General features: G+C 53.5%; 2 protein-coding genes across 4 annotated transcripts in view; one reads left to right on the top strand and one right to left on the bottom strand.

Annotated features, from left to right (window-relative positions):
* Positions 1-15,946, top strand: part of HTRA2 (HtrA serine peptidase 2) — a 41,945-nt gene extending 25,999 nt beyond the window's left edge. Inside the window, exons 6-7 of the mRNA XM_075261690.1 lie at positions 15,416-15,511; positions 15,584-15,946. Of these exons, the coding sequence (XP_075117791.1) occupies positions 15,416-15,511; positions 15,584-15,749 (262 nt within the window). The 3' untranslated portion in view covers positions 15,750-15,946. The remainder of the gene's footprint in view (positions 1-15,415; positions 15,512-15,583) is intronic.
* Positions 15,947-17,409: 1,463 nt separating this feature from the next.
* The window catches only part of LOXL3 (lysyl oxidase like 3), a 74,014-nt gene continuing 65,958 nt past the window's right edge, over positions 17,410-25,465 (bottom strand). For all 3 annotated transcript variants that reach the window (XM_075261691.1, XM_075261692.1, XM_075261693.1), the window contains 3 exons: positions 21,338-21,474; positions 21,130-21,241; positions 17,410-18,164 (listed from right to left, as the gene is read on the bottom strand). In XM_075261691.1, the coding sequence (XP_075117792.1) occupies positions 18,091-18,164; positions 21,130-21,241; positions 21,338-21,474 (323 nt within the window). In that variant the 3' untranslated portion in view covers positions 17,410-18,090. The remainder of the gene's footprint in view (positions 18,165-21,129; positions 21,242-21,337; positions 21,475-25,465) is intronic.

The following is a 25,465-nucleotide window of genomic DNA, read 5'->3' as shown; positions in this document are numbered from 1 at the left end:
TCCTCCTCCTAGACCTATGCTCCTCCTCCTACATTACTCTGTGCTCCTCCTTCTACATTACTCTTTGTTCCTCCTCCTAGACCTGTGCTCCTCCTCCTACATTAGTCTGTGCTCCTCCTCCTAGACTTATGCTCCTCCTTCTACATTACTCTTTGTTCCTCCTCCTAGACCTGTCCTCCTCCTCCTTCTACATTACCCTGTGCTCCTCCTCCTAGACCTGTCCTCCTCCTCCTACATTAAACTATGCTCCTCCTCCTATATTTCTCTTTGCTCCTCCTCCATTACTCTGTGCTCCTCCTCCTCCATTACTCTGTGCTCCGCCTCCTCCTACATTACTCTGTCCTCCTCCTCCTACACCTGTCCTCCTCCTTCTACATTACTCTGTGCTCCTCCTCCTGGACCTATGCTCCTCCTTCTTTATTACTCTGCTCCTCCTCCTAGACCTATGCTCCTCCTTCTACATTACTCTTTGCTCCTCCTCCTGGACCTATGCTCCTCCTTCTTTATTACTCTGCTCCTTCTCCTAGACCTATGCTCCTCCTTCTTTATTACTCTTTGCTCCTCCTCCTAGACCTATGCTCCTCCTTCTTTATTACTCTTTGTTCCTCCTCCTGGACCTATGCTCCTCCTTCTTTATTACTCTTTGCCCCTCCTCCTGGACCTATGCTCCTCCTTCTACATTACTCTTTGCTCCTCCTCCTGGACCTATGCTCCTCCTTCTTTATTACTCTTTGCTCCTCCTCCTAGACCTATGCTCCTCCTTCTTTATTACTCTTTGTTCCTCCTCCTAGACCTATGCTCCTCCTTCTTTATTACTCTTTGCTCCTCCTCCTGGACCTATGCTCCTCCTTCTTTATTACTCTGTGCTCCTCCTCCTAGACCTATGCTCCTCCTTCTACATTACTCTTTGCTCCTCCTCCTGGACCTATGCTCCTCCTTCTTTATTACTCTGCTCCTCCTCCTAGACCTATGCTCCTCCTTCTTTATTACTCTTTGTTCCTCCTCCTAGACCTATGCTCCTCCTTCTACATTACTCTTTGCTCCTCCTCCTGGACCTATGCTCCTCCTTCTTTATTACTCTGTGCTCCTCCTCCTAGACCTATGCTCCTCCTTCTACATTACTCTTTGCTCCTCCTCCTGGACCTATGCTCCTCCTCCTCCATTTCTCTGTGCTCCTCCTCCTACACCTGTCCTCCTCCTCCATTACTCTGCGTTCCTCCTCCTAGACCTGTCCTCCTCCTCTTACATTACTCTGTGCTCCTCCTCCTAGACCTGTCCTCCTCCCCCTATATTACTCTGTGCTCCTCCTCCTAGACCTGTCCTCCTCCTCCTACATTACTCTTTGTTCCTCCTCCTAGACCTGTGCTCCTCCTCCTACATTAGTCTGTGCTCCTCCTCTTACACCTGTCCTCCTCCTTCTACATTACCCTGTGCTCCTCCTACACCTGTCCTCCTCCTCCTACATTACTCTGTGCTCTTCTTCCATTACTCTGTGCTCCTCCTCCATTACTCTGTGCTCCTCCTCCTAGACCTGTCCTCCTCCTCCATTACTCTGTGCTCCTCCTCCTCCTATATTACTCTGTGCTCCTCCTCCTAGACGTGTCCTCCTCCTCCTACATTACTCTGTGCTCCTCCTCCTCCTACATTACTCTGTGCTCCTCCTCCTAGACCTGTCCTCCTCCTCCTACATTACTCTGTGCTCCTCCTCCTAGACCTGTCCTCCTCCTCCTACATTACTCTGTGCTCCTCCTCCTACACCTGTCCTCCTCCTTACATTACTCTGTGCTCCTCCTAGACCTGTCCTCCTCCTCCTACATTACTCTGTGCTCCTCCTCCTAGACCTGTCCTCCTCCTCCTACATTACTCTGTGCTCCTCCTCCTACATTCCTCTGTGCTCCTCCTCCTTACATTCCTCTGTGCTCCTCCTTCTAGACCTGTCCTCCTCCTCCTACATTCCTCTGTGCTCCTCCTCCTACATTCCTCTGTGCTCCTCCTCCTACACCTGTCCTTCTCCCTCTACATTACTCTGTGCTCCTCCTCCATTACTCTGTGCTCCTCCTCCTCCTACATTCCTCTGTGCTCCTCCTCCTACACCTGTCCTCCTCCTCCTACATTCCTCTGTGCTCCTCCTCCTACATTACTCTGTGCTCCTCCTCCTAGACCTGTCCTCCTCCTCCTACATTCCTCTGTGCTCCTCCTCCTACATTACTCTGTGCTCCTCCTCCTAGACGTGTCCTCCTCCTCCTACATTACTCTGTACTCCTCCTCCTAGACCTATGCTCCTCCTCCTACATTACTCTGTGTTCCTCCTCCTAGACGTGTCCTCCTCCTCCTACATTTCTCTGCGCTCCTCCTCCTAGACCTATGCTCCTCCTTCTACATTACTCTTTGTTCCTCCTCCTAGACCTGTCCTCCTCCTCCTTCTACATTACCCTGTGCTCCTCCTCCTAGACCTGTCCTCCTCCTCCTCCTACATTAGTCTGTGCCCCTCCTCCTAGACCTGTCCTCCTCCTCCTACATTAAACTATGCTCCTCCTCCTAGACCTGTCCTCCTCCTTCTATATTACTCTGTGCTCCTCCTCCTAGACCTGTCCTCCTCCTTCTATATTACTCTGTGCTCCTCCTCCTACACCTGTCCTCCTCCTTCTATATTACTCTGTGCTCCTCCTCCTACACCTGTCCTCCTCCTCCTACATTAAACTATGCTCCTCCTCCTACATTTCTCTGTGCTCCTCCTCCATTACTCTGTGCTCCTCCTCCTACATTTCTCTGTGCTCCTCCTCCATTACTCTGTGCTCCTCCTCCTCCTACATTACTCTGTGTTACTCCTCCTCCATTACTCTGTGCTCCGCCTCCTCCTACATTACTCTGTCCTCCTCCTCCTACACCTGTCCTCCTCCTTCTACATTACTCTGTGCTCCTCCTCCTGGACCTATGCTCCTCCTTCTACATTACTCTTTGCTCCTCCTCCTGGACCTATGCTCCTCCTTCTACATTACTCTTTGCTCCTCCTCCTAGACCTATGCTCCTCCTTCTTTATTACTCTTTGCTCCTCCTCCTAGACCTATGCTCCTCCTTCTTTATTACTCTTTGCTCCTCCTCCTAGACCTATGCTTCTCCTTCTACATTACTCTTTGCCCCTCCTCCTGGACCTATGCTCCTCCTTCTACATTACTCTTTGCTCCTCCTCCTGGACCTATGCTCCTCCTTCTTTATTACTCTTTGCTCCTCCTCCTAGACCTATGCTCCTCCTTCTTTATTACTCTTTGCTCCTCCTCCTGGACCTATGCTCCTCCTTCTTTATTACTCTGTGCTCCTCCTCCTAGACCTATGCTCCTCCTTCTACATTACTCTTTGCTCCTCCTCCTGGACCTATGCTCCTCCTTCTTTATTACTCTGTGCTCCTCCTCCTAGACCTATGCTCCTCCTTCTACATTACTCTTTGCTCCTCCTCCTGGACCTATGCTCCTCCTTCTTTATTACTCTGCTCCTCCTCCTAGACCTATGCTCCTCCTCCTACATTACTCTGTGCTCCTCCTCCTACATTACTCTGTGCTCCTCCTCCTACACCTGTCCTCCTCCTCCTACATTACTCTGTGCTCCTCCTCCTACACCTGTCCTCCTCCTCTTACATTACTCTGTGCTCCTCCTCCTAGACCTATGCTCCTCCTCCTACATTACTCTGTGCTCCTCCTCCTAGACCTATGCTCCTCCTCCTACATTACTCTGTGCTCCTCCTCCTAGACCTGTCCTCCTCCTACATTACTCTGTGCTCCTCCTCCTACACTTGTCCTCCTCCTTCTACATTACTCTGTTCTCCTCCTCTTACACCTGTCCTCCTCCTCCTCCTACATTACTCTGTTCTCCTCCTCCTAGACCTGTCCTCCTCCTCCTCCTACATTACTCTGTGCTCCTCCTCCTACACCTGTCCTCCTCCTCTTACATTACTCTGTGCTCCTCCTCCTAGACCTATGCTCCTCCTCCTACATTACTCTGTGCTCCTCCTTCTAGACTTGTCCTCCTCCTTCTATATTACTCTGTGCTCCTCCTCCTAGACGTGTCCTCCTCCTCCTACATTACTCTGTGCTCATCCTCCTACACCTGTCCTCCTCCTTCTATATTACTCTGTGCTCCTCCTCCTACACCTGTCCTCCTTCTCCTACATTACTCTGTTCTCCTCCTCCTAGACCTGTCCTCCTCCTCCTACATTACTCTGTGCTCCTCCTCCTACACCTGTCCTCCTCCTCTTACATTACTCAGTCCTCCTCCTAGACCTATGCTCCTCCTCCTACATTACTCTGTGCTCATCCTCCTACACCTGTCCTCCTCCTTCTATATTACTCTGTGCTCCTCCTCCTACACCTGTCCTCCTCCTCCTCCTACATTACTCTGTGCTTCTCCTCCTACACCTGTCCTCCTCCCTCTACATTACTCTGTGCTCCTCCTCCATTACTCTGTGCTCCGCCTCCTCCTACATTATTTTATTCTCCTCCTCCTAGACCTGTCCTCCTCCTACATTACTCTGTGCTCCTCCTCCTAGATCTGTCCTCCTCCTTCTACATTACTCTGTGCTCCTCCTCCTACACCTGTCCTCCTTCTACATTACTCTGTGCTCCTCCTCCTACACCTGTCCTCCTCCTACATTACTCTGTGCTCCTCCTCCTAGACCTGTCCTCCTCCTTCTACATTACTCTGTGCTCCTCCTCCTATACCTGTCCTCCTCCTACATTACTCTGTGCTCCTCCTCCTACATTACTCTTTGTTCCTCCTCCTAGACCTGTCCTCCTCCTCCTATATTACTCTGTGCTCCTCCTCCTAGACCTGTCCTCCTCCTCCTACACCTGTCCTCCTCCTCCATTACTCTGCGTTCCTCCTCCTAGACCTGTCCTCCTCCTCCTCCATTTCTCTGTGCTCCTCCTCCTACACCTGTCCTCCTCCTCCATTACTCTGCGTTCCTCCTCCTAGACCTGTCCTCCTCCCCATACATTTCTCTGTGCTCCTCCTCCTACACCTGTCCTCCTCCTCCATTACTCTGCGTTCCTCCTCCTAGACCTGTCCTCCTCCCCCTATATTACTCTGTGCTCCTCCTCCTAGACCTGTCCTCCTCCTCCTACATTACTCTTTGTTCCTCCTCCTAGACCTGTGCTCCTCCTCCTACATTAGTCTGTGCTCCTCCTCTTACACCTGTCCTCCTCCTTCTACATTACCCTGTGCTCCTCCTACACCTGTCCTCCTCCTCCTACATTACTCTGTGCTCCTCCTCCTCCTACATTACTCTGTGCTCCTCCTCCTAGACGTGTCCTCCTCCTCCAACATTACTCTGTGCTCCTCCTCCTAGACCTGTCCTCCTCCTCCTCCATTACTCTGTGCTCCTCCTCCTCCTACATTACTCTGTGCTCCTCCTCCTAGACCTGTCCTCCTCCTCCTACATTATTCTGTGCTCCTCCTCCTAGACCTGTCCTCCTCCTCCTCCATTACTCTGTGCTCCTCCTCCTCCTACATTACTCTGTGCTCCTCCTCCTAGACCTGTCCTCCTCCTCCTACATTCCTCTGAGCTCCTCCTCCTAGACCTGTCCTCCTCCTCCATTTCTCTGTGCTCCTCCTAGACCTGTCCTCCTCCTCCTACATTCCTCTGTGCTCCTCCTCCTACACCTGTCCTCCTCCTCCTACATTCCTCTGTGCTCCTCCTCCTACACCTGTCCTTCTCCCTCTACATTACTCTGTGCTCCTCCTCCTAGACCTGTCCTCCTCCTCCTACATTACTCTGTGCTCCTCCTCCTAGACCTGTCCTTCTCCTCCTCCTACATTACTCTGTGCTCCTCCTCCTAGACCTATGCTCCTCCTCCTACATTACTCTGTGCTCCTCCTCCTAGACCTGTCCTCCTCCTTCTATATTACTCTGTGCTCCTCCTCCTACACCTGTCTTCCTCCGCTTACATTACTCTGTGCTCCTCCTCCTACACCTGTCCTCCTCCTCCTACATTACTCTGTGCTCCTCCTAGACCTGTCCTCCTCCTCCTACATTACTCTGTGCTCCTCCTCCTAGACCTGTCCTCCTCCTCCTACATTTCTCTGTGCTCCTCCTCCTAGACCTGTCCTCCTCCTCCTACATTACTCTGTGCTCCTCCTCCTACATTCCTCTGTGCTCCTCCTCCTTACATTCCTCTGTGCTCCTCCTCCTAGACCTGTCCTCCTCCTCCTACATTCCTCTGTGCTCCTCCTCCTACATTCCTCTGTGCTCCTCCTCCTAGACCTGTGCTCCTCCTCCTACATTCCTCTGTGCTCCTCCTCCTACACCTGTCCTTCTCCCTCTACATTACTCTGTGCTCCTCCTCCATTACTCTGTGCTCCTCCTCCTCCTACATTACTCTGTGCTCCTCCTCCTAGACCTGTCCTTCTCCTCCTCCTACATTACTCTGTGCTCCTCCTCCTAGACCTATGCTCCTCCTCCTACATTACTCTGTGCTCCTCCTCCTAGACCTGTCCTCCTCCTTCTATATTACTCTGTGCTCCTCCTCCTACACCTGTCCTCCTCCTTACATTACTCTGTGCTCCTCCTAGACCTGTCCTCCTCCTCCTACATTACTCTGTGCTCCTCCTCCTAGACCTGTCCTCCTCCTCCTACATTTCTCTGTGCTCCTCCTCCTAGACCTGTCCTCCTCCTCCTACATTACTCTGTGCTCCTCCTCCTACACCTGTCCTCCTCCTTACATTCCTCTGTGCTCCTCCTCCTAGACCTGTCCTCCTCCTCCTACATTCCTCTGTGCTCCTCCTCCTAGATTCCTCTGTGCTCCTCCTCCTACACCTGTCCTTCTCCCTCTACATTACTCTGTGCTCCTCCTCCATTACTCTGTGCTCCTCCTCCTCCTACATTACTCTGTGCTCCTCCTCCTAGACCTGTCCTTCTCCTCCTCCTACATTACTCTGTGCTCTTCTTCCATTACTCTGTGCTCCTCCTCCATTACTCTGTGCTCCTCCTCCTCCTACATTACTCTGTGCTCCTCCTCCTAGACCTGTCCTCCTCCTACATTACTCTGTGCTCCTTCTCCTAGACGTGTCCTCCTCCTCCTCCATTACTCTGTGCTCCTCCTCCTCCTACATTCCTCTGTGCTCCTCCTCCTACACCTGTCCTCCTCCTCCTACATTACTCTGTGCTCCTCCTCCTAGACCTGTCCTCCTCCTCCTACACCTGTCCTCCTCCTCCTACATTACTCTGTCCTCCTCCTCCTAGACGTGTCCTCCTCCTCCTCCATTACTCTGTGTTCCTCCTCCTAGACGTGTCCTCCTCCTCCTCCATTACTCTGTGCTCCTCCTCCTCCTATATTACTCTGTGCTCCTCCTCCTAGACGTGTCCTCCTCCTCCTCCATTACTCTGTGCTCCTCCTCCTCCTACATTCCTCTGTGCTCCTCCTCCTACACCTGTCCTCCTCCTCCTACATTACTCTGTGCTCCTCCTCCTAGACCTGTCCTCCTCCTCCTACACCTGTCCTCCTCCTCCTACATTACTCTGTACTCCTCCTCCTACACCTGTCCTCCTCCTCCTACATTTCTCTGCGCTCCTCCTCCTAGACCTATGCTCCTCCTTCTACATTACTCTTTGTTCCTCCTCCTAGACCTGTGCTCCTCCTCCTACATTAGTCTGTGCTCCTCCTCCTAGACTTATGCTCCTCCTTCTACATTACTCTTTGTTCCTCCTCCTAGACCTGTCCTCCTCCTCCTTCTACATTACCCTGTGCTCCTCCTCCTAGACCTGTCCTCCTCCTCCTCCTACATTAGTCTGTGCCCCTCCTCCTAGACCTGTCCTCCTCCTCCTACATTAAACTGTGCCCCTCCTCCTAGACCTGTCCTCCTCCTCCTACATTAAACTATGCTCCTCCTCCTAGACCTGTCCTCCTCCTCCTACATTAAACTATGCTCCTCCTCCTAGACCTGTCCTCCTCCTTCTATATTACTCTGTGCTCCTCCTCCTCCTACATTAAACTATGCTCCTCCTCCTATATTTCTCTTTGCTCCTCCTCCATTACTCTGTGCTCCTCCTCCTCCATTACTCTGTGCTCCGCCTCCTCCTACATTACTCTGTCCTCCTCCTCCTACACCTGTCCTCCTCCTTCTACATTACTCTGTGCTCCTCCTCCTGTACCTATGCTCCTCCTTCTTTATTACTCTGCTCCTCCTCCTAGACCTATGCTCCTCCTTCTACATTACTCTTTGCTCCTCCTCCTGGACCTATGCTCCTCCTTCTTTATTACTCTGCTCCTTCTCCTAGACCTATGCTCCTCCTTCTTTATTACTCTTTGTTCCTCCTCCTAGACCTATGCTCCTCCTTCTACATTACTCTTTGCTCCTCCTCCTAGACCTATGCTCCTCCTTCTTTATTACTCTTTGCTCCTCCTCCTAGACCTATGCTCCTCCTTCTTTATTACTCTTTGTTCCTCCTCCTGGACCTATGCTCCTCCTTCTTTATTACTCTTTGCCCCTCCTCCTGGACCTATGCTCCTCCTTCTACATTACTCTTTGCTCCTCCTCCTGGACCTATGCTCCTCCTTCTTTATTACTCTTTGCTCCTCCTCCTAGACCTATGCTCCTCCTTCTTTATTACTCTTTGTTCCTCCTCCTAGACCTATGCTCCTCCTTCTTTATTACTCTTTGCTCCTCCTCCTGGACTTATGCTCCTCCTTCTTTATTACTCTGTGCTCCTCCTCCTAGACCTATGCTCCTCCTTCTACATTACTCTTTGCTCCTCCTCCTGGACCTATGCTCCTCCTTCTTTATTACTCTGCTCCTCCTCCTAGACCTATGCTCCTCCTTCTTTATTACTCTTTGTTCCTCCTCCTAGACCTATGCTCCTCCTTCTTTATTACTCTTTGCTCCTCCTCCTGGACCTATGCTCCTCCTTCTTTATTACTCTGTGCTCCTCCTCCTAGACCTATGCTCCTCCTTCTACATTACTCTGTGCTCCTCCTGGACCTATGCTCCTCCTTCTACATTACTCTTTGCTCCTCCTCCTGGACCTATGCTCCTCCTCCTCCATTTCTCTGTGCTCCTCCTCCTACACCTGTCCTCCTCCTCCATTACTCTGCGTTCCTCCTCCTAGACCTGTCCTCCTCCTCTTACATTACTCTGTGCTCCTCCTCCTAGACCTGTCCTCCTCCCCCTATATTACTCTGTGCTCCTCCTCCTAGACCTGTGCTCCTCCTCCTACATTAGTCTGTGCTCCTCCTCTTACACCTGTCCTCCTCCTCCTACATTACTCTGTGCTCTTCTTCCATTACTCTGTGCTCCTCCTCCATTACTCTGTGCTCCTCCTCCTAGACCTGTCCTCCTCCTACATTACTCTGTGCTCCTTCTCCTAGACGTGTCCTCCTCCTCCTACATTACTCTGTGCTCCTCCTCCTCCTACATTACTCTGTGCTCCTCCTCCTCCTACATTACTCTGTGCTCCTCCTCCTAGACCTGTCCTCCTCCTCCTACATTACTCTGTGCTCCTCCTCCTAGACCTATGCTCCTCCTCCTACATTACTCTGTGCTCCTCCTTCTACATTACTCTTTGTTCCTCCTCCTAGACCTGTGCTCCTCCTCCTACATTAGTCTGTGCTCCTCCTCCTAGACTTATGCTCCTCCTTCTACATTACTCTTTGTTCCTCCTCCTAGACCTGTCCTCCTCCTCCTTCTACATTACCCTGTGCTCCTCCTCCTAGACCTGTCCTCCTCCTCCTACATTAAACTATGCTCCTCCTCCTATATTTCTCTTTGCTCCTCCTACATTACTCTGTCCTCCTCCTCCTACACCTGTCCTCCTCCTTCTACATTACTCTGTGCTCCTCCTCCTGGACCTATGCTCCTCCTTCTTTATTACTCTGCTCCTCCTCCTAGACCTATGCTCCTCCTTCTACATTACTCTTTGCTCCTCCTCCTGGACCTATGCTCCTCCTTCTTTATTACTCTGCTCCTTCTCCTAGACCTATGCTCCTCCTTCTTTATTACTCTTTGCTCCTCCTCCTAGACCTATGCTCCTCCTTCTTTATTACTCTTTGTTCCTCCTCCTTGACCTATGCTCCTCCTTCTTTATTACTCTTTGCCCCTCCTCCTGGACCTATGCTCCTCCTTCTACATTACTCTTTGCTCCTCCTCCTGGACCTATGCTCCTCCTTCTTTATTACTCTTTGCTCCTCCTCCTAGACCTATGCTCCTCCTTCTTTATTACTCTTTGTTCCTCCTCCTAGACCTATGCTCCTCCTTCTTTGTTACTCTTTGCTCCTCCTCCTGGACCTATGCTCCTCCTTCTTTATTACTCTGTGCTCCTCCTCCTAGACCTATGCTCCTCCTTCTACATTACTCTTTGCTCCTCCTCCTGGACCTATGCTCCTCCTTCTTTATTACTCTGCTCCTCCTCCTAGACCTATGCTCCTCCTTCTTTATTACTCTTTGTTCCTCCTCCTAGACCTATGCTCCTCCTTCTACATTACTCTTTGCTCCTCCTCCTGGACCTATGCTCCTCCTTCTTTATTACTCTGTGCTCCTCCTCCTAGACCTATGCTCCTCCTTCTACATTACTCTTTGCTCCTCCTCCTGGACCTATGCTCCTCCTCCTCCATTTCTCTGTGCTCCTCCTCCTACACCTGTCCTCCTCCTCCATTACTCTGCGTTCCTCCTCCTAGACCTGTCCTCCTCCTCTTACATTACTCTGTGCTCCTCCTCCTAGACCTGTCCTCCTCCCCCTATATTACTCTGTGCTCCTCCTCCTAGACCTGTCCTCCTCCTCCTACATTACTCTTTGTTCCTCCTCCTAGACCTGTGCTCCTCCTCCTACATTAGTCTGTGCTCCTCCTCTTACACCTGTCCTCCTCCTTCTACATTACCCTGTGCTCCTCCTACACCTGTCCTCCTCCTCCTACATTACTCTGTGCTCTTCTTCCATTACTCTGTGCTCCTCCTCCATTACTCTGTGCTCCTCCTCCTAGACCTGTCCTCCTCCTCCATTACTCTGTGCTCCTCCTCCTCCTATATTACTCTGTGCTCCTCCTCCTAGACGTGTCCTCCTCCTCCTACATTACTCTGTGCTCCTCCTCCTCCTACATTACTCTGTGCTCCTCCTCCTAGACCTGTCCTCCTCCTCCTACATTACTCTGTGCTCCTCCTCCTACACCTGTCCTCCTCCTTACATTACTCTGTGCTCCTCCTAGACCTGTCCTCCTCCTCCTACATTACTCTGTGCTCCTCCTCCTAGACCTGTCCTCCTCCTCCTACATTACTCTGTGCTCCTCCTCCTACACCTGTCCTCCTCCTTCTACATTACCCTGTGCTCCTCCTACACCTGTCCTCCTCCTCCTACATTACTCTGTGCTCTTCTTCCATTACTCTGTGCTCCTCCTCCATTACTCTGTGCTCCTCCTCCTAGACCTGTCCTCCTCCTCCATTACTCTGTGCTCCTCCTCCTCCTATATTACTCTGTGCTCCTCCTCCTAGACGTGTCCTCCTCCTCCTACATTACTCTGTGCTCCTCCTCCTCCTACATTACTCTGTGCTCCTCCTCCTAGACCTGTCCTCCTCCTCCTACATTACTCTGTGCTCCTCCTCCTAGACCTGTCCTCCTCCTCCTACATTACTCTGTGCTCCTCCTCCTACACCTGTCCTCCTCCTTACATTACTCTGTGCTCCTCCTAGACCTGTCCTCCTCCTCCTACATTACTCTGTGCTCCTCCTCCTAGACCTGTCCTCCTCCTCCTACATTACTCTGTGCTCCTCCTCCTACATTCCTCTGTGCTCCTCCTCCTTACATTCCTCTGTGCTCCTCCTTCTAGACCTGTCCTCCTCCTCCTACATTCCTCTGTGCTCCTCCTCCTACATTCCTCTGTGCTCCTCCTCCTACACCTGTCCTTCTCCCTCTACATTACTCTGTGCTCCTCCTCCATTACTCTGTGCTCCTCCTCCTCCTATATTACTCTGTGCTCCTCCTCCTAGACGTGTCCTCCTCCTCCTCCTCCATTACTCTGTGCTCCTCCTCCTCCTACATTCCTCTGTGCTCCTCCTCCTACACCTGTCCTCCTCCTACATTCCTCTGTGCTCCTCCTCCTACATTACTCTGTGCTCCTCCTCCTAGACCTGTCCTCCTCCTCCTACATTCCTCTGTGCTCCTCCTCCTACATTACTCTGTGCTCCTCCTCCTAGACGTGTCCTCCTCCTCCTACATTACTCTGTACTCCTCCTCCTAGACCTATGCTCCTCCTCCTACATTACTCTGTGTTCCTCCTCCTAGACGTGTCCTCCTCCTCCTACATTTCTCTGCGCTCCTCCTCCTAGACCTATGCTCCTCCTTCTACATTACTCTTTGTTCCTCCTCCTAGACCTGTCCTCCTCCTCCTTCTACATTACCCTGTGCTCCTCCTCCTAGACCTGTCCTCCTCCTCCTCCTACATTAGTCTGTGCCCCTCCTCCTAGACCTGTCCTCCTCCTCCTACATTAAACTATGCTCCTCCTCCTAGACCTGTCCTCCTCCTTCTATATTACTCTGTGCTCCTCCTCCTAGACCTGTCCTCCTCCTTCTATATTACTCTGTGCTCCTCCTCCTACACCTGTCCTCCTCCTTCTATATTACTCTGTGCTCCTCCTCCTACACCTGTCCTCCTCCTCCTACATTAAACTATGCTCCTCCTCCTACATTTCTCTGTGCTCCTCCTCCATTACTCTGTGCTCCTCCTCCTACATTTCTCTGTGCTCCTCCTCCATTACTCTGTGCTCCTCCTCCTCCTACATTACTCTGTGCTCCTCCTCCTCCATTACTCTGTGCTCCGCCTCCTCCTACATTACTCTGTCCTCCTCCTCCTACACCTGTCCTCCTCCTTCTACATTACTCTGTGCTCCTCCTCCTGGACCTATGCTCCTCCTTCTACATTACTCTTTGCTCCTCCTCCTGGACCTATGCTCCTCCTTCTACATTACTCTTTGCTCCTCCTCCTAGACCTATGCTCCTCCTTCTTTATTACTCTTTGCTCCTCCTCCTAGACCTATGCTTCTCCTTCTACATTACTCTTTGCCCCTCCTCCTGGACCTATGCTCCTCCTTCTACATTACTCTTTGCTCCTCCTCCTGGACCTATGCTCCTCCTTCTTTATTACTCTTTGCTCCTCCTCCTAGACCTATGCTCCTCCTTCTTTATTACTCTTTGCTCCTCCTCCTGGACCTATGCTCCTCCTTCTTTATTACTCTGTGCTCCTCCTCCTAGACCTATGCTCCTCCTTCTACATTACTCTTTGCTCCTCCTCCTGGACCTATGCTCCTCCTTCTTTATTACTCTGTGCTCCTCCTCCTAGACCTATGCTCCTCCTTCTACATTACTCTTTGCTCCTCCTCCTGGACCTATGCTCCTCCTTCTTTATTACTCTGCTCCTCCTCCTAGACCTATGCTCCTCCTTCTTTATTACTCTTTGTTCCTCCTCCTAGACCTATGCTCCTCCTTCTACATTACTCTTTGCTCCTCCTCCTGGACCTATGCTCCTCCTTCTTTATTACTCTTTGCTCCTCCTCCTGGACCTATGCTCCTCCTTCTTTATTACTCTTTGTTCCTCCTCCTAGACCTATGCTCCTCCTTCTACATTGCTCTTTGCTCCTCCTCCTAGACCTATGCTCCTCCTTCTACATTACTCTTTGCTCCTCCTCCTAGACCTATGCTCCTCCTTCTACATTACTCTTTGCTCCTCCTCCTGGACCTATGCTCCTCCTTCTTTATTACTCTTTGCTCCTCCTCCTAGACCTATGCTCCTCCTTCTTTATTACTCTTTGCTCCTCCTCCTGGACCTATGCTCCTCCTTCTTTATTACTCTGTGCTCCTCCTCCTAGACCTATGCTCCTCCTTCTACATTACTCTTTGCTCCTCCTCCTGGACCTATGCTCCTCCTTCTTTATTACTCTGTGCTCCTCCTCCTAGACCTATGCTCCTCCTTCTACATTACTCTTTGCTCCTCCTCCTGGACCTATGCTCCTCCTTCTTTATTACTCTGCTCCTCCTCCTAGACCTATGCTCCTCCTTCTTTATTACTCTTTGTTCCTCCTCCTAGACCTATGCTCCTCCTTCTACATTACTCTTTGCTCCTCCTCCTGGACCTATGCTCCTCCTTCTTTATTACTCTTTGCTCCTCCTCCTGGACCTATGCTCCTCCTTCTTTATTACTCTTTGTTCCTCTTCCTAGACCTATGCTCCTCCTTCTACATTACTCTTTGCTCCTCCTCCTAGACCTATGCTCCTCCTTCTACATTACTCTTTGCTCCTCCTCCTAGACCTATGCTCCTCCTTCTACATTACTCTTTGCTCCTCCTCCTGGACCTATGCTCCTCCTTCTTTATTACTCTTTGCTCCTCCTCCTAGACCTATGCTCCTCCTTCTTTATTACTCTTTGCTCCTCCTCCTGGACCTATGCTCCTCCTTCTTTATTACTCTTTGCTCCTCCTCCTGGACCTATGCTCCTCCTTCTTTATTACTCTGCTCCTCCTCCTAGACCTATGCTCCTCCTTCTTTATTACTCTGTGCTCCTCCTCCTGGACCTATGCTCCTCCTTCTTTATTACTCTGTGCTCCTCCTCCTGGACCTATGCTCCTCCTTCTACATTACTCTTTGCTCCTCCTCCTGGACCTATGCTCCTCCTTCTTTATTACTCTTTGCTCCTCCTCCTGGACCTATGCTCCTCCTTCTTTATTACTCTTTGTTCCTCCTCCTAGACCTATGCTCCTCCTTCTACATTACTCTTTGCTCCTCCTCCTAGACCTATGCTCCTCCTTCTACATTACTCTTTGCTCCTCCTCCTAGACCTATGCTCCTCCTTCTACATTACTCTTTGCTCCTCCTCCTGGACCTATGCTCCTCCTTCTTTATTACTCTTTGCTCCTCCTCCTAGACCTATGCTCCTCCTTCTTTATTACTCTTTGCTCCTCCTCCTGGACCTATGCTCCTCCTTCTTTATTACTCTTTGCTCCTCCTCCTGGACCTATGCTCCTCCTTCTTTATTACTCTGCTCCTCCTCCTAGACCTATGCTCCTCCTTCTTTATTACTCTGTGCTCCTCCTCCTGGACCTATGCTCCTCCTTCTTTATTACTCTGTGCTCCTCCTCCTGGACCTATGCTCCTCCTTCTACATTACTCTTTGCTCCTCCTCCTGGACCTATGCTCCTCCTTCTTTATTACTCTGTGCTCCTCCTCCTGGACCTATGCTCCTCCTTCTTTATTACTCTTTGCTCCTCCTCCTGGACCTATGCTCCTCCTTCGTCATAACTTTTTGCTCCTCCTTCTGGGCTCTTCCAATATGGTGATAATTTGGGTTGTTTTGTGAGTATTTTTCTGGATTGTTTTGAGGGATTTTCAGATCTCAGGGCTTTGTTTCGTTCCAACGTTCCGTCTCTCTATATTTTTATCTTGCGTTGTCAGGATTTTGGCCGACATGAAGTTCCGGGATCCTGGATTTCCTGATGTATCTCACGGGATCCTCATCCATAAAGTGATCATTGGATCTCCGGCTCACCAGTGAGTGCTGTCTGTAGTATTTCGGAGAGAGGTGCTGCTGGCTGTGACCTCTGACCTCTTGTGTCTCTTCAGGGCCGGTCTGAAGGCTGGAGACATTATCCTGGAGATTAACGCCCGGACGGCGGCCAGCGCAGAAGATGTCTTTGATGCTGTAAACTCTGAGACGAAGCTCTGTATGATGGTTCGCCGCGGCTACGAGACTCTGATGGTGAACGTCATCCCTGAGCCGGTGGAGTGACCACCTACTGTTTGTGACCTGCTCCACCTCCGACCATATGTCCTCAGTGTGGACGCTCCCCAGATGTAGGGGTCAGGAGATGGTGAGGTCTTCTGCAATCATCACTGGACTTTGTTATACGGGACTTGGTCGCTTTTATACTTCAGGGATTGTCCTAATACCCGGGCATGAGGACCGAAGACATTAATGACATAATGGGAAACACGTCTGAGAATAATCAGATACAATGACCTGTGTGTGATGTCATATTGGTGTAATACCTCCTCCTCTCCCGTGGGGGTGCTGTGTCTGGAGTGCATCTCTTCGTGTGTGTGTGTGTGGGGGCAGCCTCTCTTTCTATAGTTATGCGCGACGTACAAGTGGCAGCCTCCCCTCTGGAGATGTGTACAACATACATAGGGTGGCCTCCCTCCTTCAGGTGTGTGCGACGTACAGGGGGCGACCTCCCTCCTTCAGGTGTGTACTATGTACTTGGGGCGGCCTCCCTCCTTCAGGTGTGTACTATGTACTGGGGGCGGCCTCTCTTCTTCAGGTGTGTACTATGTACTGGGGGCGGCCTCTCTTCTTCAGGTGTGTACTATGTACTGGGGGCGGCCTCTCTTCTTCAGGTGTGTACTATGTACTGGGGGCGGCCTCTCTTCTTCAGGTGTGTACTATGTACTGGGGGCGGCCTCTCTTCTTCAGGTGTGTACTATGTACAGGGGGCGGCCTCTCTTCTTCAGGTGTGTACTATGTACTGGGGGCGGCCTCTCTTCTTCAGGTGTGTACTATGTACTGGGGGCGGCCTCTCTTCTTCAGGTGTGTACTATGTACAGGGGGCGGCCTCTCTTCTTCAGGTGTGTACTATGTACTGGGGGCGGCCTCTCTTCTTCAGGTGTGTGCGACGTACAGGGGGGGGGGGGCTCCCTCCTTCAGGTGTGTGCGACGTACAGGGGGCGGCCTCCCTTCTTCAGGTGTGTGCGACGTACAGGAGGCAGGCTCCCTCCTTCAGGTGTGCACAATGTACTGGGGGCGGCCTCCCTTCTTCAGGTGTGTATGACGTACAGGGGGGCGGCCTCCCTCCTTCAGGTGTGTACTATGTACTTGGGGCGGCCTCCCTCCTTCAGGTGTGTACTATGTACTGGGGGCGGCCTCTCTTCTTCAGGTGTGTACTATGTACTGGGGGCGGCCTCTCTTCTTCAGGTGTGTACTATGTACTGGGGGTGGCCTCTCTTCTTCAGGTGTGTACTATGTACTGGGGGCGGCCTCTCTTCTTCAGGTGTGTGCGACGTACAGGGGGGGGGGCCTCCCTTCTTCAGGTGTGTGCGACGTACAGGAGGCGGGCTCCCTCCTTCAGGTGTGCACAATGTACTTGGGGCGGCCTCTCTTCTTCAGGTGTGTACGACGTACAGGGGGGGGCCTCCCTCCTTCAGGTGTGTACGACGTACAGGGGGGGGCGGCCTCCCTTCTTCAGGTGTGTGCGACGTACGGTGGGGGGGCGGCCTCCCGTCTACGACCGTATCATATAGACAGCAGTTGCCTGCGATGCCTCTGCCTCCACTCTGCCCGTTTCAGGAATACGCCACAGTCACCCGTTCGGTTTGGAAGAATTTTATGAGAGAAAAACCCACAACTTTTAGTAACAAATATCTGGGGCACCTTATGAGAACCCCGGAGGCAGCACCATGGGGGCGAGATGTAAACATGGAGGACAGGAGGTCTGGTGTGTTTGTAGCACCTGGGGGATGTGGACATAGCGATAGGAACGGCTCGTGAAGAGATGTGTGCTCCAGAAGGATCATCTGAGTACACATCACCGCCTCTGGAGCCATGGCCCTCCGACCTTCTTCTTGGGTGGTCCTCATTCAGAAGAAGCAGCTTGTATGTTGTAGTGTGGGGGTCATTTCATACCCGTCCTTGTGCACCTCAACATCAACAACTTGACTAGCACCAATAACAAAGCAAAGACACCGGCAGATGGAGTAGTGAAGCCACCAGGACATGGCTAGTGCCCCGGCAGATGGAGTAGTGAAGCCACCAGGACATGGCTAGTGCCCCGGCAGATGGAGTAGTGAAGCCACCAGGACATGGCTAGTGCCCCGGCAGATGGAGTAGTGAAGCCACCAGGACATGGCTAGTGCCCCGGCAGATGGAGTAGTGAAGCCACCAGGACATGGCTAGTGCCCCGGCAGATGGAGTAGTGAAGCCACCAGGACATGGATAGTGCCCCGGCAGTGGACATCACCAGTCTCCAGTGGCCCATATTTCATTGGGTCTGAGCTCCTCCCATAAATGACTATGTGGTCGGGGGGGTATCTGGGGTTGGGATGTTGCTTTCGGGAGGTGAAGGTTCCCAATGGCGTTAAAGGATCTGGTTGTTGAGCTGTCCTCTGTATTGTTCAAATCGCTTGTTGGCTTCTTCACTTAGCGCGTCACCTGAAACAACACAAGATGGAGTCAGATGAGTTCTGGCTGGTGGAGGAGTGTCCTATCATGGGGGGAGGGGTGTAATGTGGTCTGTGTGACCTCAGGGGTGCACTCACACTTAGCATCATTGTGAGCAGTTGTGTGATGTCCTGGCCTACAACAGCAGGGTGAAAGCGACCAGCGCACCTAATGTAAGTGAGGGGTGGAGCCTGCTGTGTTGGACCTGTGGGCGCTCCGTACTCTACCCAATACTTCAGGACTTCATCAATTTCTTTGAGACACAATCGCCCGTAGGGGAACATGTCTTCTGCTGGTCTGATCTATGGCATCAGATGACTGGAAGCTCTTCAGACTTGTAGAGTAGAACATATCAGTAGCTTTGGCTTGAGGGGACGCAACGGTTAATATTTCCTGATATCACAAACTGTAATGTAGTATCTCATCCTGTATGAACCTCACTACTGGCCCTATGTAGACCTAGGGGCAACCATTGTAGACCTGGACTACGGGGAGGAGACTGGAAGCAACGTATGTAGACCTGGCCTACGGGGAGGAGACTGGAAGCAACGGATGTAGACCTGGACTATGGGGAGGAGACTGGAAGCAACGGATGTAGACCTGGACTACGGGGAGCAGACTGGAGGCAACGGATGTAGACCTGGACTACGGGGAGGAGACTGGAAGCAACGGATGTAGACCTGGACTATGGGGAGTAGACTGGCGGCAACGGATGTAGACCTGGACTACGGGGAGGAGACTGGAGGCGACGGATGTAGACCTGGACTACGGGGAGGAGACTGGAGGCGACGGATGTAGACCTGGACTACGGGGAGCAGACTGGAGGCAACGGATGTAGACCTGGCCTACGGGGAGGAGACTGGAAGCAACGGATGTAGACCTGGCCTACGGGGAGGAGACTGGAAGCAACGGATGTAGACCTGGCCTACGGGGAGGAGACTGGAGGCGACGGATGTAGACCTGGACTACGGGGGGGAGACTGGAAGCGACGGATGTAGACCTGGCCTACGGGGAGAAGACTGGAGGCGACGGATGTAGACCTGGACTACGGGGAGGAGACTGGAGGCGACGGATGTAGACCTGGACTACGGGGAGGAGACTGGAGGCGACGGATGTAGACCTGGACTACGGGGAGCAGACTGGAGGCAACGGATGTAGACCTGGCCTACGGGGAGGAGACTGGAAGCAACGGATGTAGACCTGGCCTACGGGGAGGAGACTGGAAGCAACGGATGTAGACCTGGCCTACGGGGAGGAGACTGGAAGCAACGGATGTAGACCTGGCCTACGGGGAGGAGACTGGAGGCAACGGATGTAGACCTGGCCTACGGGGAGGAGACTGGAGGCAACGGATGTAGACCTGGCCTACGGGGAGGAGACTGGAGGCAACGGATGTAGACCTGGCCTACGGGGAGGAGACTGGAAGCAACGGATGTAGACCTGGCCTACGGGGAGGAGACTGGAAGCAACGGATGTAGACCTGGCCTACGGGGAGGAGACTGGAGGCAACGGATGTAGACCTGGCCTACGGGGAGGAGACTGGAGGCGACGGATGTAGACCTGGACTACGGGGGGGAGACTGGAAGCGACGGATGTAGACCTGGCCTACGGGGAGAAGACTGGAGGCGACGGATGTAGACCTGGACTACGGGGAGGAGACTGGAGGCGACGGATGTAGACCTGGACTACGGGGAGGAGACTGGAGGCGACGGATGTAGACCTGGACTACGGGGAGCAGACTGGAGGCAACGGATGTAGACCTGGCCTACGGGGAGGAGACTGGAAGCAACGGATGTAGACCTGGCCTACGGGGAGGAGACTGGAAGCAACGGATGTAGACCTGGCCTACGGGGAGGAGACTGGAAGCAACGGATGTAGACCTGGCCTACGGGGAGGAGACTGGAAGCAACGGATGTAGACCTGGCCTACGGGGAGGAGACTGGAGGCAACGGATGTAGACCTGGACTACGGGGGGGAGACTGGAAGCAACGGATGTAGACCTGGCCTACGGGGAGCAGACTGGAGGCAACGGATGTAGACCTGGACTACGGGGAGGAGACTGGAAGCAACGGATGTAGACCTGGACTACGGGGAGGAGACTGGAGGCAACGGATGTAGACCTGGCCTACGGGGAGGAGACTGGAGGCAACGGATGTAGACCTGGACTACGGGGAGGAGACTGGAGGCAACGGATGTAGACCTGGCCTACGGGGAGGAGACTGGAGGCAACGGATGTAGACCTGGACTACGGGGAGGAGACTGGAGGCAACGGATGTAGACCTGGACTACGGGGAGGAGACTGGAAGCAACGGATGTAGACCTGGCCTACGGGGAGGAGACTGGAGGCAACGGATGTAGACCTGGCCTACGGGGAGGAGACGGGAGGCAACCGATGTAGACCTGGACTACGGGGAGGAGACTGGAGGCAACGGATGTAGACCTGGACTACGGGGAGCAGACTGGAGGCAACGGATGTAGACCTGGACTACGGGGAGGAGACTGGAGGCAATGGATGTAGACCTGGACTACGGGGAGGAGACTGGAGGCAACCGATGTAGACCTGGACTACGGGGAGGAGACTGGAGGCAACCGATGTAGACCCCGACTATTTGGAGGAGACTGGAGGCAATGGATGTAGACCTGGACTACGGGGAGGAGACTGGAGGCAACCGATGTAGACCCGACTATTTGGAGGAGACTGGAGGCAATGGATGTAGACCTGGACTACGGGGAGGAGACTGGAGGCAACCGATGTAGACCCCGACTATTTGGAGGAGACTGGAGGCAATGGATGTCATCCTGGACTGTGGGGGGGGGGGGGGATAGCTGATCCAATCAGTCCTTCCAGTCTGGTCTTTCCTTGGTGATTGGCTGCCCCATGTTGCCGCTTAGTCAGCTCTTGGGTTCCACCACCCCCTGATCATTGTGGGACCGCTGTCCGCTCCCAGGTGCTCACCTATGTGGCAGTTGTGTATCCAGATTCGGTGCCCGTCATATTTGCAGTTACATTTCATGGCGTTGTTGGTGAAGTCACTCTCTGCCACTTCAAAATTTGGGTTAATGACAACCTAATGAACAAAGGGAAATAAATGAGAAGAGAACGTGAGAACATGGGGTCATCACCGACCACCTGACCAGCGGTCACTAACCTCTAAGCCTCTTACCTGAAGAATGTAGTTCCCTGGTTTCACATCTGTTATGTCAATCCACTGACAGTCAATGTCATGACGATACAAGTCCCAACAACCCACGGTGATGCCCTGCTCCCCGAAATTGGCACATTCATAGCGCTTACTGACCGCTGCAAAGAGAGCACACACTTTACTCCGCCAGTAGTGGTTATAGAGGGATCTGAACCCATCAGTGATACATAGTCTGACAGGCATGGCTGCATTGTGCAGGGTCATCACCCTAACGTCTCCACCACTGGAGGCCTCTGGGGTTACAGTGGCCTCAGACCACACTGGTTATGAAAACGTGTCTGCTGTTTGTGTCGCACTACAGCTGCAGAATGGTTTTGGATTAGTAGGAGCTGCAGTTCTGTGTAAGGGCTAGTTCACACGTAGGCAAAGGGGCGGATTTTGACAGCGGATTTCGCTTCAAAATCCGCCCCTTTACAATGGTGGTCTATGTAGACCACCGGGCTTTTTTTTTCCCGCTAGCGGAGAAAAGAAACGACATGCCCTTCAGTCGGAAGCCGCGCGGGCTCAGCCGCCCCCGGCAGCTCCCTCCTATGTCGGCTCATTCATTTGAGCCGACAGTGGAGAGGAAAGCCGCGACCGCGATGGTCGCGGCAGGCAGGTTTTGACAAGAGAGAGATGCGGCTCACCGTGTCTCTCTCGGTGTCAAAACCCGCGCGGGCAGTTCACGTGTGAACTGACCCTAAGTCAGTGGCAGTGATGTCATCCTTCATGGCTATATGTCACTGTCACGCGGCCACTCCCTGCTCCTCCGCCCATCTCTACTTCTTGCTCCTTCCTGACATACAGGAAGTCTGGCTGATGTTGGTTATCGGCTGTGGCCAGGGATCACCTGAGCGAGGGTCATTGCGTGGCCGGGGATCGCCTGAGCGGGGGTCATCGCGTGGCCGGGGATCGCCTGAGCGGGGGTCATCGCGTGGCCGGGGATCGCCTGAGCGGGGGTCATCGCGTGGCCGGGGATCGCCTGAGCGGGGGTCATCGCGTGGCCGGGGATCGCCTGAGCGGGGGTCATCGCGTGGCCGGGGATCGCCTGAGCGGGGGTCATCGCGTGGCCGGGGATCGCCTGAGCGGGGGTCATCGCGTGGCCAGGGATCGCCTGAGCGGGGGTCATCGCGTGGCCAGGGATCGCCTGAGCGGGGATCATCGCGTGGCCAGGGATCGCCTGAGCGGGGTTCATCGCGTGGCCAGGGATCGCCTGAGCGGGGGTCATCGCGTGGCCAGGGATCGCCTGAGCGGGGGTCATCGCGTGGCCAGGGATCGCCTGAGCGGGGGTCATCGCGTGGCCTGGGATCGCCTGAGCGGGTGTCATCGCGTGGCCGGGGATCGCCTGAGCGGGGGTCATCGCGTTGCCGGGGATCGCCTGAGCGGGGGTCATCGCGTGGCCGGGGATCGCCTGAGCGGGGGTCATCGCGTGGCCGGGGATCGCCTGAGCGGGGGTCATCGCGTGACCGGGGATCGCCTGAGCGGGGGTCATCGCGTGGCCGGGGATCGCCTGAGCGGGGGTCATCGCGTGGCCGGGGATCGCCTGAGCGGGGGTCATCGCGTGGCCTGGGATCGCCTGAGCGGGTGTCATCGCGTGGCCGGGGATCGCCTGAGCGGGGGTCATCGCGTGGCCGGGGATCGCCTGAGGGGGGGGTCATCGCGTGGCCGGGGATCGCCTGAGCGGGGGTCATCGCGTGGCCGGGGATCGCCTGAGCGGGGGTCATCGCGTGGCCGGGGATCGCCTGAGCGGGGGTCATCGCGTGGCCGGGGATCGCCTGAGCGGGGGTCATCGCGTGGCCGGGGATCGCCTGAGCGGGGGTCATCGCGTGGCCGGGGATCGCCTGAGCGGGGGTCATCGCGTGGCCTGGGATCGCCTGAGCGGGGGTCATCGCGTGGCCAGGGATCGCCTGAGCGGGGGTCATCGCGTGGCCTGGGATCGCCTGAGCGGGTGTCATCGCGTGGCCGGGGATCGCCTGAGCGGGGGTCATCGCGTGGCCGGGGATCGCCTGAGCGGGGGTCATCGCGTGGCCTGGGATCGCCTGAGCGGGGGTCATCGCGTGGCCGGGGATCGCCTGAGCGGGGGTCATCGCGTGGCCTGGGATCGCCTGAGCGGGTGTCATCGCGTGGCCAGGGATCGCCTGAGCGGGGGTCATCGCGTGGCCAGGGATCGCCTGAGGGGGGGTCATCGCGTGGACAGGAATCGCCTGAGCGGGGGGTCATCGCGTGGGCAGGGATCGCCTGAGTAATTGTGTCCTGTGGGAAGGCAGGCAGTAGGGACCCGCGAGGATCAGGAGTGATGGGGAGGGGGCTCGGTGAATGTGACATTTCATTCTTTTACCCCAATAGCGACACACATCACCGGTTTTTGCGCCCATTTATTTGGTGGGATTAGTTGACATTCTAAAGTGAAATGAGGCCGCCCACACACGTCGGACCACCCAGACCCTCCAACCATCTCACGTCAGAGAGGAGAATCCGCTCCGTACATATCATGTGATGCTCCAACCTCCAACAGGTTCAGAACAAACCGCGCCATACACATTACAATTTCATCGGCAACAATCAGCCCAAAAATATCAAGTGATAGAATTTGCCGGCTAAGAGTGAGGAGGGCGGGAGCAGCTCGGATACACAGATAGGCTATATACACAAGCGCTTGCAGTACGTTCAGGGATTCCGTTCCCCTCGCGCATGAATATTGGAAACAGAACATTAGGGCGGAAACCACATGGACCCTATAATAGTCTATCAGGTTTGTGGGTTTCATGTGGATTAGGTTTCCATTCAGTGAATTCCCGAAAGTAAATCCGAACGCACATGTGAACCAGGCCTTACAACCTACAGGAGGATAAAACCAACACATGGGACCTCCCACTGTGCACCAGAAGTCAGTGCTGCTGGAAGACACAGCGGAGATAAGACCGACACGTGGGACCTCCCACTGGAGAATCCTCTACGGCAGTGCGGACAGGTCATCTCAGAACAGCAGCTCTGGAGGAGAGTCTGACATCTGCAAAAAGTTCTCACAAGTTCAATGGATGAAGAATTGTAAAGGTGACATCACAGAAGGCTCCGGTGTTATCAGGTGACATCACAGAAGGCTCCTCTGTAATCAGGTGACATCACAGAAGACTCCTCTGTTATCAGGTGACATCACAGGAAGCCCCGGGGTTATCAGGTGACATCACAGGAGGCTCCAGTGTTATCAGGTGACATAACAGAAGGCTCCGGTATTATCAGGTGACATCACAGGAGGCTCCAGTGTTATCAGGTGACGTCACAGAAGGCTCCGGTGTTATCAGGTGACATCACAGAAGGCTCCGGTGTTATCAGGTGACATCACAGAAGGCTCCGGTGTTATCGGGTGACATCACAGAAGGCCCCGGTGTTATCAGGTGACATCACAGAAGGCTCCCGTGTTATCAGGTGACATCACAGAAGGCTCCTCTGTAATCAGGTGACATCACAGGAGGCTCCGGTGTTATCAGGTGACATCACAGAAGGCTCCGGTGTTATCAGGTGACATCACAGAAGGCTCCGGTGTTATCAGGTGACATCACAGAAGGCTCCGGTGTTATCAGGTGACATCACAGAAGGCTCCTCTGTAATCAGGTGACATCACAGGAGGCTCCAGTGTTATCAGGTGACATCACAGAAGGCTCCGGTGTTATCAGGTGACATCACAGAAGGCTCCGGTGTTATCAGGTGACATCACAGAAGGCTCCGGTGTTATCAGGTGACATCACAGAAGGCTCCTCTGTAATCAGGTGACATCACAGGAGGCTCCAGTGTTATCAGGTGACATCACAGAAGGCTCCGGTGTTATCAGGTGACATCACAGAAGGCTCCGGTGTTATCAGGTGACATCACAGAAGACTCCGGTGTTATCAGGTGACATCACAGGAGGCCCCGGTATTATCAGGTGACATCACAGAAGGCTCCGGTGTTATCAGGTGACATCACAGAAGGCTCCTCTGATATCGGGTGACATCACAGGAAGCCCCGGGGTTATCAGGTGACATCACAGAAGACTCCGGTGTTATCAGGTGACATCACAGAAGGCTCCGGTGTTATCAGGTGACATCACAGAAGGCTCCTCTGATATCGGGT

This window comes from Leptodactylus fuscus, unplaced genomic scaffold (assembly GCF_031893055.1).
Source record: "Leptodactylus fuscus isolate aLepFus1 unplaced genomic scaffold, aLepFus1.hap2 HAP2_SCAFFOLD_288, whole genome shotgun sequence".
Lineage (NCBI taxonomy): Eukaryota > Metazoa > Chordata > Amphibia > Anura > Leptodactylidae > Leptodactylus > Leptodactylus fuscus.
The sequence above is the reverse complement of the archived record's forward strand: the minus strand, read 5'-3'. Positions and strand labels throughout refer to the sequence as shown.